The 18,506-nt window shown below is 39.7% G+C and overlaps 1 protein-coding gene across 1 annotated transcript in view; it reads right to left on the bottom strand.

The window, feature by feature from the left end:
• Nucleotides 1-18,506, bottom strand: part of LOC308391593 (aminopeptidase N-like) — a gene marked incomplete at both ends in the record, with an annotated part of 34,558 nt that extends 16,052 nt beyond the window's left edge. Inside the window, 15 exons of the mRNA XM_080874246.1 lie at nucleotides 119-249; nucleotides 357-436; nucleotides 2,316-2,488; nucleotides 2,901-2,966; nucleotides 3,077-3,142; nucleotides 5,319-5,462; nucleotides 5,559-5,672; nucleotides 5,747-5,901; nucleotides 6,668-6,794; nucleotides 6,895-7,031; nucleotides 8,403-8,545; nucleotides 8,651-8,837; nucleotides 14,230-14,346; nucleotides 16,524-16,621; nucleotides 18,373-18,506. Of these exons, the coding sequence (XP_080730372.1) occupies nucleotides 119-249; nucleotides 357-436; nucleotides 2,316-2,488; nucleotides 2,901-2,966; nucleotides 3,077-3,142; nucleotides 5,319-5,462; nucleotides 5,559-5,672; nucleotides 5,747-5,901; nucleotides 6,668-6,794; nucleotides 6,895-7,031; nucleotides 8,403-8,545; nucleotides 8,651-8,837; nucleotides 14,230-14,346; nucleotides 16,524-16,621; nucleotides 18,373-18,506 (1,872 nt within the window). The remainder of the gene's footprint in view (nucleotides 1-118; nucleotides 250-356; nucleotides 437-2,315; nucleotides 2,489-2,900; nucleotides 2,967-3,076; nucleotides 3,143-5,318; nucleotides 5,463-5,558; nucleotides 5,673-5,746; nucleotides 5,902-6,667; nucleotides 6,795-6,894; nucleotides 7,032-8,402; nucleotides 8,546-8,650; nucleotides 8,838-14,229; nucleotides 14,347-16,523; nucleotides 16,622-18,372) is intronic.

Genomic DNA, 18,506 nt, shown 5'->3' with positions numbered 1-18,506 from the left:
TACATATGCATATCTCATTATGCATATGCATAAATACTGATAACAGAAAATAACAAAATTGATGTCCTGCATCCATTAAATGAGAAAATGTGAATCATGTCAGAGAGTGTCTGTGTACCTTGTGATTTGTATTAAGCTGGGTGAAAAGGCGTTCCCAGTTTCCCAAGTCATAGTTTACCCGGTAATATCCAGTTACATTAATGTTGGCCAGTACCCAAAAACCATCACTCCTCATTTCTAAGTTTATCACTGATGGAGGAAAAGAAAAAAAAACCCACATGCTTAAATTTTCAAAAAGTTTAATTACATTTGTATTGTACTTGTAAAACCACATTAAAACTGTGTACCAGCTTTACCTTCCTTTTCCATGAGCCACCAGATATCTTTCTGGACCGTACCACCCCTTATCCATCGAATAGGAATCAGCCACTCATAGCTGGGGAAGGCAACACATTTAGCGTCATTCATATACCAAACAAGTTACTAACAGGTGCAGCTCTGACAAATACTAGTGAATTTAATATTTCTATTTAATTCGGTTTAGCAATTCACTGTTTAAATGGACCTTAAATAAGGTGATCCAATAATGTTATGTGATTACATGTGTCAAGTGTTTGAACAAAATAGAGAGTTAGAAAGGGTCTAACTTTCTATAAATACTATAAGTAGGGATGGGAATCGAAAACCGGTTCTTGTTGAGAACCGGTTCCCACTGTTTCAATTAATTGGAATTGTTTGTCATTTTTGCAACGATTCCCTTATCGATTCCAGTCGCCTCGAATGACGGCACCATGTTGTTGAGCGTCATTTACCTGGCAGGAATCATGGCGCCTAAGCGGCACAACCGCTCAAAAGTTTGGTTGTACTTTACGAGAACAGATGACAACAGGGCAACTTGCAATACTTGCAAAGTAGATCTTTCATTTAAGGGAGGAAACACTATGAATATGCAAAAGCATTTGCTCATAAAACACGCGATAACCTTAAATGAATGTCGTGTTTTTAATTCTGCTCTGGACGAACCCAGCAGCAGCGGTAACGTTTGCACGTCCTCTCCCGTTAATACGGCAGGTAAATAATCAACTAACAGTGCATATTATGTCAGCACTATCTGCCTTATTACAAAACCTGCCATTACTGTGCATTTAGGTGACCATGATGAGAGAGACAGACAGAGTCTGGCTGGCTCAGATGCTGGCAGTTCTCGCTGCAGTCTACCGGTAGCGTCTCCTTTTAGTCCAGGATAGACGAATGTCACCGAGCAGGGACTAAGTTTGTGGTCAAAGGTTTGCACCCATTTGCTACAGCAGATGCCCCCGATTTTCGGTAAGTGAATGTGTTTAATTGTAGGCAGGGACATTACTGGATATTCTTGTGTAATTGCTACAGAATAATCTATGTTATACTTTGTTATTGCTACAGAAGAATATTTATTTTATTATTTTACATTTACAATGTTTTTTTCTGGGGACCCCGTGACACCCCATGGAAGAGCCATAGGCTGGATCTCTTAAGATCTCACAGTTGGGTTTGTAAGGCCATGTTACTGCTAAATTTCTATCTTGTTCAAAGAGACGATATAAAACAAAGTTCTAAGCTAATCGACCTGTGTGTTCTCCTTTTTTAAAAACAAGAATCGATAAGAGAATCGATAAAGAATCGAATCGTTAAACAGACCAAACGTTGCTGTCTAGATTTCTACCTGTATCATTACCTGTGCCAGTTATTTCAGATTTTCTTTCATTATTATTGTCCATTTTGAGCTGTCACAATTTAAAGTTTAAACCCAAAAGGCCATTTCGAGAAAAAAAAAGCTGAAATACTATTTTGAGAAATGTGGAGATTTACGTTGTAGTTTCAAGTCAACCAACTGCCACGTCTGCTATACCCTCTAAAAATTGTTCTTTCAGAGAAGGATGCAACAGGATCCTAAGAGCCTTCATCAGGAATTTGATTCGGATGTGGTGAACAACCCTAAACAAGCAAACACTTTCCTGATGTGTTTATAGTTCCTCCATGAGCCTGATTCTACCAGAGATCTCTTCCTGTTAAAAGGGAGTTCTTTCTTCCTGCTATTGCAAAGGGCTATTTGAGATTTTCAGATTGCCAGGTATTTTTTATTACTATACAAAGCTTTTTGAAATAACTATTGCTGTGAACTTGTGCTATGAAAACAAAACGTAACTAAATCTAAGTTGACTTTAGACTAAATCTAAACGCTGTGGGAAGGACATATAAAAAAAATGACATATTTCTCAATACTGCCACAATGAGTCAAAGCATATTTGCATTTCAAAAGCTGTAGTTCTGCATACTTGTAAGGTGATTTGACTGTGACGTTAGAATCTGCATCCAGCAGGAAGTGCTTCTGGGATACTTTCCCTATGGCTGTATTTATAGTAACCACAGGGAATCCCATCTGAAGCACCCAGGGACTCATAATTCGATCAACTGAATGAGGAAGTGAACCATTATATTCTTTCACAGCCTGTAGATTTAAAAAAAAGTACCAAAAAGAATTTAGTTAAAAAAAAACACCAGAGGCATAATGATAATAACTTTAAGACAAAATGAAAATAAAATATAAGAAGTTTGCAGTAATAACATTTGTCAGCTATTGTGAAATTTAAAATTTGTGAAATTTTTTGTACTGTGTGTTTTAATAGAACCTCAGTCCTTTGTAGGATCATATGGCAATACATGCAGATGATTTTGTGTCTGGCTGCACAGTCTGGTAGTGTGAGAAATTTCAAAATGCCATAAAATGTTAAAAAAAAATTATGGTAATGTAACTATCCCTTTTTTAGAGAATATACCAAACAATCATGTTTTGTAACTGTAACAAAATGCCAAAGTCACATACAACCTTTGTAAATAAAAAAAAGAAATCATCATTTTACCATCTGCAGATGATGCCACAAGTCATTCCCTACTATATTACTGTATCCAAAGTAACTGAGGTAAGTCTGCAGAAAAAAGGAAAACAATCCAAAATTCTTAATTATCTGTGGCTGAACAATATTGGATAAGGTGATGTATCTCATTAACTAACTAAAAGAAATATACAAAAACATACACTCAGTCCCTGGATGAAGACTGGCTCTGAGAGAACGTCTGAAAGCATCCTCAACACTGCTGCACCCTGAGGAGGTAAAAGTTTTGTTCAATCTATCAGTTACTCAGTTTATAATAATAAAAAAAATTAACACAATATATCGAAGAGTGTACAGCAGCTGAAAAACACTAGTTATTCAGGACATGTACATTTATCTCAAAGTGGTACTATTCCTGATCTTTCACATCTACAGTGTCAGTATCTTCAGGGCTATTACTTATTTTGTATTCAATCATTATGGAATCGCTACCCCTCTCTGTGAATCGCTACCTTATTGTCCTGGAGGGGTTTGTGTGTGCCAGAGATTCCAGGGGCTATATTGTTGGGTGGGGTTGCCCCCTCGTAGGGTTACTGGTCCTGGGTGAGGGACCAGAAAAAGAGCCATTCAAAAGACTCTTATGAGTAGAACATCGAGGGAACAGTTCACCCTGCCCACGACAGGGTTACCAGGGCCCTGCCCTGGAGCCAGGCCCAGGTAAGGTGCCTAAGGTCGAGCTTCTGGTGGCCAGACCTTCCACGGGGCCCGGCCAGGCACAGCCTGAAAAAGGGACATGGGCCCATCCTCCTGTAGGGCCGCTAACCACAGGAGGCGCCCTAGGAGTCGGTTGCAATGTGTGTTGGACAGCGGCCAGGAGCAGAGGCCCAGGCAGACCGATCTCTGACTACCTAAACTAGTGATTGGGACATGGAATGTCACCTCCCTGATGGGGAAGGAGCCTGAGTTAGTGTGTGAGGTTGAGAGTTACTGGCTAGATATAGTTGGGCGCTCCTCAACACATGGCTTGGCCTCTGGTACCAGTCTCCTGGAGAGGGGACTGTCTCAGTCTGGATTTGCACTTGATGAGAAATGGCAGGCTGGGGTGGGTATCCCATTGTGTCCCCTTGGCTAGCTGCCTGTATGTCAGAGTTTAACCTGGTGGGTGAGAGGGCTTGTTCCCAGTGCCTTTGGGTCGGGAAATGGGTCCTGACTGTCATCTGCGCTTATGCAGTGAATGAAAGTTCAGAGTACCCAGCCTTCTTTGAGTCCCCGGGTGGGGTGCTTGATGGTGCTCCACCTGTGGACTCTGTTGTCCTACTGTGATACTTCAACACTCATGTCTGTGACAGTGAGACCTGGAGGGGGGGTGATTGGGAGGAACAACCTCTCGGATCTGAACCCTAGTGGTGTTAAGGTTCTTCAGCTGAGAGCATTGTCAGGGTGGAAGGAATACTTTGAGGACCTCCTTACTCCCACTGAGAGGTCTTCCGTGGAGAAAGCAGAGCCTGGGGACAAGGGGGATGACTCGTTTATCTCTAGGGGGGAGGTCACTGAGGCAGTTAAACAACTCCTTGGTGCCAGGGCCCCTGTGGTGAATGAGGTTTGCCCTGAGTTCCTGAAGGCTTTGGATACTGCATGGCTGTCTTGGTTGACACACCTCTACAATGTTGTGTAGAGATCGGGGCAGGGGGGTAACTCTGGATTGGCAGACTGGGGTGGTTTTTGTCTTGGTCGTGGAACACTGGAGAAGCTCTTTATCCTCTCGGGGATACTCGAGGGGATAAAGGGTACACGGGAGTTTGCCCAACCAGTCTATATGTGCTTTGTGGACTTGAAGAAGGCATTCGACCGTATCCCTGGGAGTGTCCGTTGGGAGTATAGGGTTTTCTGCTATGAGCTATGAGCCATTTGATCCTTATACAACCATTCCATGAGGTTGGTCCACATAGCTGGCAATGAATCAGACTAATTTCAGGTGGGTGATGGCCAGGGCTGCCCTTTGGCACCAATTCTTTTTGTAATATATATGGACAGAATTTCTAGGCGTAGCCAAATGGAGGAAGGCTTTCACTTCGGTGGTCTCAGAATCTCCTCTCTGATTTCACAGATGATGTGGTTCTGTTGGCTTAATCGGGTGATGGCCTCTGACTCACACTGGAATGGTTCACAGCCAAGTGTAAAGCAGTGGGAATGAGAATCAACACCTCCAAATCTGAAGCCAAATCCTCTCTGAACCGTAGTTATTCAGTAGGGTGAGATATGTTAAGTTAAAAGAGATCTCAATTAATCTCCTACAATTAATCTTGTTTAAACTACTTAGGTTTTATAAACTCAAAAGGCCAGATAAAGACAATTTGGGCATGTTTGCATACATAAATCTTATTCAATTAAGGATAATTAGCAGTTGATGAGTAGTGATACTGTATGGTGTTGCAGCTTCTGTACCTTGCTGTATGAGATGACATCAAATTGTTCACTGATTTGGTTAGGTAGGACAATACTGTCTTCGTTAGAGGACAGAGGATGAGAAGAAGTCAAGGCATCGACAGCAAAAACTTTATGAATTTCGTCAAGTACTATCAGGTCTCTCTGGGCAAACAGACAAACAGGAATGTTTTAAGAGAATTTTACACTATGACAAGAATGCATGTAAGATCAGGTCCAAATGCAAAAGTCTGTTCTCACAACATTCCATGTGGGCTCAGCATGGTCTGCTCCTAGGTAAGCCACATATGAAGCAAAGCCTTCATTGAGCCAGACTTCATTCCACCAGCGCAGGGTCACCAGGTTACCAAACCACTGTACCAGACATGGCATGAATTAATTTGTTGATTTATCAAGGAGCGAACAAATCAAAAGGCAAAACAGCTTACCATGTGTGCTAATTCATGGGCAATAATGGTGGCAGTCTTCTCTTTATTCCTACTGGAGGAAGTTTCAGGGTCATAAAGAAGATTGGTTTCCCTGTAGGTCACCAAACCCCAATTCTCCATTGCACCATAATAAAAGTCTGGTAGAGCAATTTGGTCTGTGCGGAAGAGAGCAGATTTAATATAGGTTTAAGGAATTGCTTCAAGTTATCTTAAGATTGTAATTAAACAATTTGTTATAAGACACACAATTCCTTAATTCCCTCAACTGGTATAAACTGTTGTGGTCTGTGAGTTTTATTGATGAGAGTTTTTAGTTTATAGCTTTCTGATTTTCTTTATTTTTATAATTATAGTAAGAACTCTAATGGTTTTTGATTTTGGTTCTTTTGCCTCTCTTTTTGTAGTTTTACTTCGTTTGTGTCACTGCACTTGATTAGTTTCTTCTGTGTCTTGTTACCCTTATGCTTCCACCCTTCATGTGAAACCTTGTGGTTTCAACCAAAACCTTTGGTAATTAATTAATGAATTAATTGATTCATTCATTAAAATCCAGGTTGTGCTGATTTGCCTAGAGATTAAGTGGAAACTGGATTTATCTTCATGATAAATATGAACAATGTATGAAAAAGACACTTGTTTTTGAATGTCATCTTTTGATGAAACCTCTTTTAATGTTTCTATTAATTTATGCAAATCGGGTCTCAGTATGTTTACCATTTGCAACAAGACTTTTAATTCGCTTTCATACAAGGGGTTAATAAACAATCATATCAATTCATCTGAAACTGTTCAGACAGACTCTCTCTCAGTAATCTGGATAGGTAAAAGAACTCCCCACCCACCCAATATCTATCCAATAATTGGAAAAGCTAAAACACTAACATCATGTTATAACAACACCTGTTATAAAAGCAGGGTCACCTGATTTAGTTAGAGGGTAGGCAATGTTATAGTATGACTGGAAGAAGTCCAGTATGGGTCCAGTTACATTGAGAGCATAGTTTCCCTGTCCTAGGTCAATGGCCTTCCTTCGAGCCCAGATACGAATCTGAAAACAAAAACAAAACAGCAACCAACTCTTTCACAAACGTTTTTGACACAGTTCTTCCAGTTTTGGAGCAAGTCAACCAAAGCACACAGAGAATTACCTGAGGGTCTTTTTGTGTGGTATTGATATATGTGTAGTCAGAGACAATGATGGCCAACAGATAGGTGGACATATTCTTGGTGGGTTCAAACTTGGTTTTTGTCCAACTTACTCCATCAATGGTGATGTTAGCAATATCTGAAGAACACAACTAAAGTTATCAGTGACTATGAATGAAGTAATAGAAGACAAGGTTTTGGTAATGCTACTGTGTGCAACTTTTTGTTTTGTTAAACACGATGATGACTGTCCATATGAGACATACAAACTTTAAAATAGACACACACCCTGCCCATCAGGGTGACAAAAATACCATATTAGTCTTTTATAGCTACATCATGTGAATCCAACAGAATTAAAACTAAAGTAGTCTAGTTGAGGAACCTTTTTCCAGCAGCTAGTCAAATTTCCTAAAAATTCATGAATATTTATATGAGCTATTCTGTTAAATTACTATTTAGTAAGGTTATAGGTTATTGATTCTGAAGCTCATAATTAATCTGATCAACACATGCAGCACGAAGATTTTTTATTTTTAAGTTTTAGAGTTAAAGAGCGAAGCTGTATTAAGAAAACGGACTTGTTTTGGCTACAGCATTTGGTCATTATGACAGAGCTTTAAGATATTAACTTTTTTCATAATTGACATTTAGTTAAACACATGACTGCAAATTTCTCCGTAGCACAAATTGTAGCACCAGGTCTAGGTTGTGTCTGGCAGTCGTCTAAATTACTTTGAATCTAACGGGTTTATGCTAACGCCGAATGCATCACATGCATTCAACAGAATTAAAACTAAAAACACTTAGAACTGTGTTATTTGAACTGTGTGTCATGGTCCTGGGTCTTTAATCCAGTGTTTTGAGTTTATTTTGGTTTCGTGACTCTTTCCTTGCATGATAAAGATGATTTAAGTCCAAGTTTTGTACCATTTAGTCTTGAGTTTAGTTCCTTTGTTGTCTCTCAGTTTATTTGTATTTCTGGTTTCCTTTCTTTTAAGTTCCTTTTGTCTTTGTCTTGTCCGGTGTCTCCAGTGAGAGTTAGTCGTGCCCTCTAGTTATTTACCTTTTTCCTCAGACGTCTCTGTTTGTTCTCTCTCTCTCTCTCTGTCTCTCATGTCTTTACCATCTCTAGTCCCCTGGCACTTGGACATGTCTGTCTATCATGTGCTTTGTGTTCTCTTCCATGGACATTTTTGTGGATCTTGGCTCCTCGTCTCTATCTCTGCCGTGTTTACTGTTTTACTTTGGTATTCCTTGTCTCATATGCATTGTATTCAGTGTTGTTCTCCCTGTCTCGTTATGTGTAGTTTGCTCCAGCTCTGTTCCCATGTCTCTCTACTTTCCCTAATCGCCCTCATGTTTTTGTATTGTCACAGTTGTCTACCAGCCTAAATAAACGACTCAGCTTCTGTTGTCTCCTGTGTCTATGCGTCTTTATTTGGATCCTCTTCTGTGCTCCTTATGATCTGCTGTTGCAGATCTTGACACTGTGTTTAGGTACACTGACCTCTTTCCATGCCATTTGAAAGGGCTACTGTTCCAGGCGGGTGAATGAGCGTTATATGGAAAATAGCTTTCAAAGCTGGCTCATCAAAACAAGGAAAGGTCTTCCTGGCATAAGTTGGATGCATCTGAGAGGTGGCAACTATCCTGTAAATGATCAAAATTCCACACATGCAAATAGTGAGACTGTAGAGGTTTAAAATGACACCAGTGAAACAAATCCAGCCATAGAAGGACACAAAGAGGACTTACTTTTGTAATCCATCTTCTTCATACTCACTCCTGTAAAACCCTGACAAGTCATCAGCTAGTTCTCCAGTGAACTCAGTGTACAGCTGATACTTCTGTCCTTGACGTAATTTACTTTTTAAGTTGATAACCAGATACTGTGTTTCTGGCTGCAGCCATGTTGATTCTATAATCAGAGCAGCTGCATCATCTGGAGAGAAAAAAAACAAAACATCTTTAATGGTCTCTCTGTATAATCTCCAAGAATGTAACAACAACACACACACACACACACACACACACACACATATATATATATTAGGGGTGCAACGATACACAAAATTCACGGTTCGGTTCGGTTCGATACTTTGGTGTCACGGTTCGATATTTTTTCGATACAAAAAAATGTTCATGCCTTTTTAATTTGTCATTTATTAAAATTATAAATATATATTTTAACTCAAAAGTACAGTTTTTAAATTTAACCCTAACCCTTGTGCGTGTTTTTTATTTTGACAGCGAATGCGCACCTGCGGACCACTTATGTGCAGCCCTGGTTATTTAGCTCATCATATTGCAGCCACAGAAATTATTTTGTCCATGAAACCATAAAGCTGCACTTTCTTTTTGCCTCATAGTCTGATTTGTCATAACTTCTCCGTTTTGTGGTAAGCTTTTCTTTGGCTGTCACTTCTTCACCCTGACCTGTCTTATTTGGCTCAGCAGAACTGAAATGCTTTTACACACGCACTCACATAAGCTCAGCGATTCTCTGCACGATCAACCTCTCACATGTTTAAGCTGCGGGAGATTTCACTTGTCATGTTTGCATAGTAAGCTAACGATTAATAAGACGATGTCAGAGGAATTGGTGCACAAATTATCATCACTCACAGATCAGTGCTGTCGCTCTCTATACACAAGCGCAAATTCAAACGCGACTTCAATATGTCACATATTGACAGTGGCTCACCGATGCCAATGACATAATTACCCAGCTACATTTCTGAAAGAATGCAAAAGCATTGACATATATTTTTCCTACAATAGCCCGACGGGCAGGGAAGAGATAGATTTTGGTAGCCCGACTGAAAAAAATCGCTAGCTCCGGGACGTCGGGCTAGCGATATTGCGAGCCCTGTATCTGATTGAGGAATCACTCATCTTTGGAAAAGAGAGTTTATTACAGAGAAATGTCTCTTTCCAAAATAAAAGCTATACTATCCGCTTCTTCTGGGCTATATTCTCAGCAGCATAAGGAGAATCATGTGCTAACAGCTGTCTAAATGACTCGGCTAAAGTTAGTAGCATGCTTGTTGTTTTTGTCTTTGCACTAGGATGATGTCGGCGTAAATGTGCAGTCATATTCGTTGTGTTCCCACTAGTGCTTTCAGGTTAATCTCATTGAAATGACCTTAACGCCACAACACGGCAAATCTCCGTTAACGAGCTACCGCCGATCGCCCCGTGCATGGGGCTAGATGGCCAACACGTTAACGAGCTAACTGCGCTAACACACTAGTTCCCACCCATGTAATTGAGCATTGCGTGGCACATCCAACATACTGTTTTACTTTAGTCCATGACTCGCTTACCTTCAGGGTCATACGTCACATGAAAACCAAAATAATTCCAAACGCCAGATCTGAATGAGGGTGGGGGAGGTCCATGTTGCAAGGAAAGGTTAACTTCTGTCTTGCTAGCTTGCCCTGCGCTCTTCCTTCTGACTATGCTGTCTGTGTTGAGCGCTCAGTGGATCTGCGCTCGACAGTGCAGCCTAGGCGGAGTAGTCGAACGCAGATTCAGTGAGCGCAGGGCAAGCTAGCGAGACAGAAGTTAAGCTCTCCTTACAACATAGATAAAATAAATTACAAATGTTGTATTGTTCGATATATATGCGTACCGAACCGAAAGCACTGTATCGAACGGTTCAATATCGATACGAATATCGTTGCACCCGTAATATATATATATATATATTAGAGATGGCACGATACCACTTTTTTATGTCCGATACCGATATCATACATTTGGATATCTGCCGATACCGATATGAATCCGATATAGTGTTTTTTAATCAACAAAACAGTTTTTTAAATATCTTTCTGCATTTTGTATAAGTTCATACTCAAGTTTAAAACAACAACTACACTAAAGCTATTCTGTTATACCTGTATGCAAAAAAATATATTTCATAGTTCAGCAATACTGATCAATCTAATAAACTTAAACCTACACCATCCTCCCTATTCTGGTATTTTAAAGAGTACTTAGCGTAAATATTAAGCAACCTAACTAATAGGGTTCCAACTCCCAGCAACAACAAAAATAAATAAATAAAAAATAGGGAACCACCCCTCACGCTTCACCTCATGATGCTTAATCGATGTAATCAACCTTAATTTGATGCAGTGTGAAAAAAAATGCACAGAAATCAATTATTTTTCATGGATGGATGGATGGATGGATCTTTCTTCAACAAAATTGCAGACTGCACAGATGGTACCTTCCCAAAGGAAAAAGTACTATAGCTTACTAGGGTATATATATTAGACTTAATAGTCACTTTATACAGTAATTAACTTCTATTCCTTTTACATCAAATTAAAACTTTGGGTGTCAGATAATTATTTATTAAAAGCTAGACATTTTAAATGAGAATAAGAAAGAAAAGTATGTCTTTGTGCCCCCTTTTCCCTGTTAATGCCCTATCGGCCCCCCTGGCTAAACTTTGCTAGATCCGCCCCTGCACAGTTACCAGCGTCAGCTACGTAGAAAAAGATCCTCGAGTAGAAAGTAATATTAAATAAATTCTAACAACAGCTTATCAAGCTTAAACGTGCTGCTGTTGTTCAGCCGCTGGTTTCCTCTTTCTGGTGCAAAGTGGGCCAAAAACAAACAAGAGAGACGGACTCGCGACAGAAAAGCCGATCAGCTGATCATTAAGCAGTTTCATGATTGAAGTAGCAGCAAGAGAGGGAGGGAGAGAGAAGAGGCAGTCGCTCCATATATCGCTTGTTAAGCTTAACGCAGGAATGCTTTACAAACATTCAGAGATGGACTTGCACACTTGCTTTACTTCTCTCGGGGATAACTTTGTTGGAGATGAAATGCCGGGTTGCTAGCGAAGCTCCAAATGCTATCCAGACCACCACAGCCGCTCTATCACGTGATGCATACTGCTCCGACGTGCTAACGTTCTGAGGTGAGTTACGGCATGTTGCAAGTTTTGTGAGGTGCTTTCGTGATATTTAATGGATCGGATTACATTTTTTATTTTTCTCCGATATCCGATCCAGTAATTTAGGTCAGTATCGGACCGATACCGATACGTAATATCGGATCGGTCCATCTCTAATATATATATATATATTGCAACGATACACAAAATTCACGGTTCGGTTCGATACTTTGGTGTCACGGTTCGATATTTTTTCGATACAAAAAAAATACCGGTACCCATCCCTATTCAGGCCTATGCAGTACAGCAGTGGGGACAGAGGATCTCCTTGGTAGATCCCGCACTTGTTTGCAACCTGTGCTATGGGCTTGAAGTTGGCCTCTAGTGTTGTATACCACATCCCCATAGAGTTGCTAACGTAGCCTCTTATGTTCCTGTTGATCTAGTACAATTCTAGGAATTCCAGGATCCAGGTGTGGGACATCGAGTCATAGGCCTAATCAATCCAGGCAGTGCAAGGTTGGTCAGCCTAGTCTTGCAGTCTCAGGCAACTGCTCTATCTACTAGTGGCTGGTGTTTTGCTCCTCTGGTATTCTTGCCAATCCCTTTCTGTGCCCCTCTCATGTATTGTGCCATGTGCCTATTCATCTTAGCTGCTATGATGCCTGAGAGGAGCATCCATGTGGTACTGAGGCCGGTTATTGGATGGTAGTTGGATGGGACCAGTCCCTTCTGGTGTCCTTGGGGATCAGGACTGTCCGCCCTACAGTTAGCCATTCTGGGTGTCTATCATCGACTAGCAGCTGGTTTATTTGTACTGCAGATGCTTATGGAGTGCAGTCAGCTTCTTCAGCCATTAGGCGTGGACCACGTCGGTGCCTGGTGCTGGAGACCCGTTCTTGGACACACACACACACACACACACACCCATTTGCACACTTTGGCTCTTGTGATTAGCAGAGATGGGCAGTAACGCGTTACTTGTAACGCGTTACTGCCCATTACTTGTAACGCGTTGCTGTAATCTGATTACTTTTTCGAGTAACGAGTAAAGTAAGGGATTACTATTGCAAAAACGGTAATTAGATTACTGTTACATTCCCGTAGGAACACTGCGTTACTGCGTTACTAAAACCGTGATTTTTTGCGAGAATGTCTCACGACAGTGACGTAAGCGAGTGCGCCGTTAGTGACAACAGCTGTGTGCAGATCAACAATGGATAATATATCGAGTGTGGGAGAGAGTATAAGCGTGCAGCGTTTAAAGCGTGGAAGTACTGACCTTACTTTGAGTTTGATTCCATAAAAAGTGACAAAAACATTAGCGTCCGTTGTGCGTGGGAAGAAAACTTCTTTTTACAGCAAAAAAAAACCCTAAACAAGCACTGACGTAATGGGAAACTCACAGAGAAACTCGTGGATTCTTCAACTGACCGCTGCAGCACACCTGCACCAGGGTAAACCTCCGCCTACCTCACTCTTGCTTTACAGGTGAAAATAGAGCAACAGGACCGCTAGTCTTTCATTTTATTTATTTTCTGCTGTGTTTTACTTGCATCTATTTGAAAGAGTGAGTGTAAACACAAAAGAATATTTTATGTTATGTGCTGGAATGTGTAGAAAATTGGTTTAAATGTTAAACTAATTTATTCAACTCAGAGAATGGTGCATATAATTAAATTTTTGCTTGATGCATAAAGTTAAAAGATTAAAACTAATAAAACAAGTTAAAAAAAGAGATTTTTCCATTTGATTACATTTTGTATGATGGATTATGTAGAAAAAGTAGAATTGGGCTGAAAGATCTATCACTTTATCACCTCTTCAGGTTGAAAATCGTGTTTTTAAAAAGTAACTAAGTAACTAAGTAATTAATTACTTTTGAAAATAAGTAATCAGTAAAGTAACGGGATTACTTTTTTGGGGAAGTAATCAGTAATTAGTTACTGATTACTTTTTTCAAGTAACTTGACCAACACTGGTGATTAGGCAGAGGATCAATAGGGGGTCCACAGCCCTCTTAGGGACACTCCCAATAGGGCTTGCTCTTAGATCTGAAGAAGCTTCTCGGATGAGAGCTGAAACGTCTTCAAGAAACTTAAAGAAGTCCAGACGCAGCTCCTTAGACTACAATGATCTGGATGACTGAGAACCTTCACAAACAAAAGCTAAACATGCATAAATGAGTTTTTTCTTCAAAATTTTGATTTTTTAAAATGTGTTATCCTACAGCAATACTTAATTTGTTAATATCAGAAAGGTAATAATATCTTTGAAAACATCTGTAACTCAATACATCTTCTGCTGCTCTCACAGTTTTATGTATGCAATAGTATTAACTGCAGAACTAGTAAAATGATTTCTGAGATCCTAATAAAATTAAGAATTGTTACTTTACTTTGTATCAAGACTTTGATGGTACCTGCAGTGGTGACACTGGCCATGTGTTTGTTGTCTTGCCTGGTGTAGCTCAGTTGACTGGAATGAATCAGTATCAAATTTGTTTCTTTCACACACTCAAACTGCACAGTGGACTGGCCTGAAACACATGAAAAAAAGAAAAATGCTAACTTATATTAATGCAACCTCCATTGCAGCGGTAGTTTAACACAGGCACCAATGAAATGTCTGCGGAAATAAAAGTATAGTAGAGAAACCTAAATGCCGATACAGAGAAAATAAATCACTAATAACAGTGAATAAAACATTTGAAGGTAACCCTTTATAATAATGACACACTATTAAGGCATTCCCTAAAAGTTTCTTCTGTTCATCTGGACGTCCAGAATCAATTTTTTGGGATTTCTTTACCTGGATGATTGATCATATATCAAGACTATTAAGCATTAGTAAGGTAGTGGGGCTGGGGTGCTTGTGGTGGCAGAGGTTGGCTCCTGGCTAGGGTGGCTGGCCTGATCTGGGCAGGGCCAGGTGATAGGTCTGAGGCCCCGGTGCCCGTGGTTGTCTAGTCTCTGGCTGGGTCTCTCCTTGTGATGAGTTGGTCTGGCCACCTCACCATGTGGTGTGGGTCAGCTCACGTTGAGATGTCTGATCTGTGCCTCCAGGACTCATGGGTGCCCGTAGGCCAATTGGGTGGGGTGGGGTGTCCACAAAAGGGAGCACCTGTTGCCGGGTGCAGCTTGTCTTGGACCCAGACCAGTCCCTTTACTGTCTGTAACTGAAGAAATGTCTGGTGTTGTGACGCAGTGTACAGATGAGCCTTGGAACTCATCTGCACACTCCAGTCTACTCTTTGTGTTGAGGGTTCTGCCCCGGACTACTTGGTCTTCCAGGGCGATGACATTGTGGGCCCCAGGCCGACTTCTTCCTGCACCGTGGTGGGATGTGGGGAGTGGGGATGCCTACTGAGCCAATCGTTTGCTGCGCCTTCCATGACAACCCATCTGGGTGTCCTCCTTCTTCTGCTGGGATGGGTTCAGGGATGTTGCAAAGATGTGTTGCCTTACTTTTTGGTTTAAATTTTATGAATATTACTGCTACATTACTGTCTGCACATTACTGTTTTAGATTTGTATGAGCTTTATATATTTTAGGGTAAACTGATCTACAGCACTGAGTATTTTAAGGATGACATGTGTCTATATCATCTCTACCATTAGACCCATTTACCCATTAAGCATCAGCCTTCAACACAGCTCTGAACTCTCTCAGTGCGCCCCAGGGCGGCTGTGGCTACAATGTAGCTTGCCATCACCAGTGTGTGAATGTGTGTATGAATGGGTAGATGACTGAATGTGTAAAGTGCTTTGGGGTCCTTTGGGACTAGTAAAGCGCTATAGAAATACAGGCTATTTTGATATATTTTCCCTCTTAAGAAAATGGCACAATTTTCTCATCCAATAAAAAAAAATATTATCTACAAATTTACCCTTTAATTTTATCTCAAACATCACATCTCAACCTATTATTACCATAGTATAACCTTGTGATGCTTACTGGAGATAACTGTAAAACACAATGTTACATGTGAGTGAAGATAACTACAAATCAGCATTTATAATTACACACATTAATGACTATATGCAAGAACAGATAAGCCTTGTTTTTCAAAATAAACATGCTAGTCATACACCACAACCATCTCTGCTGCTGCTGTTTTAACTATGTGACTTCTTGTATGAAAAGTGCTTGGTCATTCACTTTGAATACTTTCAGAGGGGTTCTAATTCAGCAAGTTTTTTTTTCTATGCTAATGTATTTCCCTTGTTAGCATTGTGTTAATGGTCTAGTTTGCTAGCTTGCTAAGCATACTACCATGTGCTCAGATGCTATACATATTTGTGTGAATAATGCACATAATCATTGTCACTTTATAACCACATACTGACATATCAACTTCATACAGTGCATAAGAAAAACATACTCAGACAGCTTATCTGATGTGGCTTGGTTCTTTTGGTGCTGATTACAACACACTCTAGGGTCCTCGTGCTAGACATGCATGATGGGAATGACATTCTGAACATCCAATGTGTGTCATAATTAAAATGTTTTTGCTGAAGTAGGATTTGAATTTCAATACAGATTGATATTCCCTATCCTACTTTTGCTGAAATAAAGGACCTAAACACCATTTCAACCACTATGAAGAACAGATAATTAATACAAAATGATAGTCAATGCACTGTCAGTCTTCATATTATACACCTTACTTTAGGCCACAGGGAACTATTTGTACAGTAAGGTTTTACTCACCCGTGAAAATGTAGAGACCATTGTTTGGGTCAGGACTGAGACGAGGCCATATGGTGATGTTGTAGTACTCAGGAATCACATCCATGGAGAGACGGTAGCTTAGGAGAATAAGCACAAAAATAATAGGACTTATTTCAGACATTGCTATCCAGCTTGTTTTATTTATATTTGATCATTTACAAATGTTTGTTCTTGAAGTTGATGTGTTACAAGCAGAAAAAAGGATTGTGCATCAATATTTGAGCAAGTTTAAAAATGCCAAATTATGATAGGGAGACGACTGGGTCAGAGTATCTCCAAAACTGCAGCTCTTGTGATGTTCCCAGTCTGCAGTGGTATTTATCAAAAGTGGTCCAAGGAAGGAACAGTGGTGAACTAGTGACAGGGTCATGGTTGGTCAAGGCTATTTAATCCATGCTGTGAAGGCTGGCCCGTGTTGTCTGATCCAGTAGGCTCAAATTACCAAAAGGTTAATGCTGGTTCTGATAGAAAGGTGTTAGAATACATGGTGCATCACAGTTGTGTTCCTATTTTTGTAGCAAAAAGGGAACCAATGCAATATTAGGGAAGTGACCATGATATTATGCCTGTTCAGTATGTCTAAATAACAGAAATATTAAAAATATATATAAACACCTCAAACAGTACATGACCGTAAACAAACATTTAAATTTCATTTATTCCATTTCATTTATTTATTTATTTCACACATGGTTCAACAGTGTTTCATTTCCTTCATACAAATCCTCCTTCCCATTAATATAACACTGCACCCATGGGTAAAAAGGAGCAGAAGAATAAATTCTTATTAGCACCTGCCCCCTATCTGCAATCTAATTATTCTTACAAGAGGGCGCCAACAACCCAAAAAACCCTCTAATATGTATCTTTATTTAACAATGCAAAACTAACAACAAATCAGTATAATCACAATATACAGCACTAAATGGCAATGAAAAATTTTCCTTCCACATTTAGCCCAAATTACTTTCATGTTCTTCATATTGATTTACCCTTTTAAGTATGTAACACATTTTAAAACGGTGCATATTTGTACAACTCCTAAGATTATCTTGAAGAGAATTCCATATTCTTATACCCTTAACTGTCGGACACAATTGCCTTTGTGTGGTCCTAGCAAACTGATGCTTCAAGTCAAACGTCCTTCTGTTATCCCCACTTCCTGAACACAATACAGACAAACTTTGTAACTTAAGAGGTAATGTATTATTTCTTGCCTTGAACATAAATAATAATGTCTGTAATTTCACTAAGTCTTCAAATTTCAACAAATTCGATTTTATAAACAGATTATTTGTATGTTCTCTATATTTAACATTATGAACCATTCGTACCACTTTTCTTCTGTAACAAGTATAGAGGATTTATATTAGTTGCATATGTATTCCCCCACTCTTCAGCACAATAACTGAGATAGGAGAAAAATAGTGAGAAATATAAAATACGCATTGCCTTATAATCTAGTATATATCTGACATTATCCAAAATAGAAATATTTTTAAACATCTTTTTTCTAACATGTTCAATATGAGATTTCCATGTTAATTTATCATTCAATACTACCCCCAAAAAACGGTAACTCTCTCAATCGGAACTCCATCAATGGACAGAGTTACTTCCTCGTCTTTTACCCAATTTCCAAAAATCATAAATTTCGTTTCTGTCAAGTTCAAAGATAATTTGTTTACATCAAACCATTTTTTTTTTAGTTCTTCCATTTCAGAAATCATTAATTCAGCTAGACTAGGTTGCAGTAATTATAAGGTCCCTGGTTATAAAATGGTAATAAAAACAATAAAAGGTATGTTTTTGCCAATTAATATCCTACCTGTCCCAAGGAGCTGTAACATCACCATGATCTGTCAGGGCAAGAGTCCACAATGTGACAATGGTTGCTATGGAGACCAAGGCTAAGATTACACACAAAACACACAGAGTACTGACTCTGCAGGTTTTTCCCAT

This window comes from Rhamphochromis sp. 'chilingali' (genome assembly GCF_963969265.1).
Source record: "Rhamphochromis sp. 'chilingali' genome assembly, chromosome: 2".
Taxonomy (NCBI): domain Eukaryota; kingdom Metazoa; phylum Chordata; class Actinopteri; order Cichliformes; family Cichlidae; genus Rhamphochromis; species Rhamphochromis sp. 'chilingali'.
This window is presented reverse-complemented; position numbering and strand designations above follow the sequence as displayed.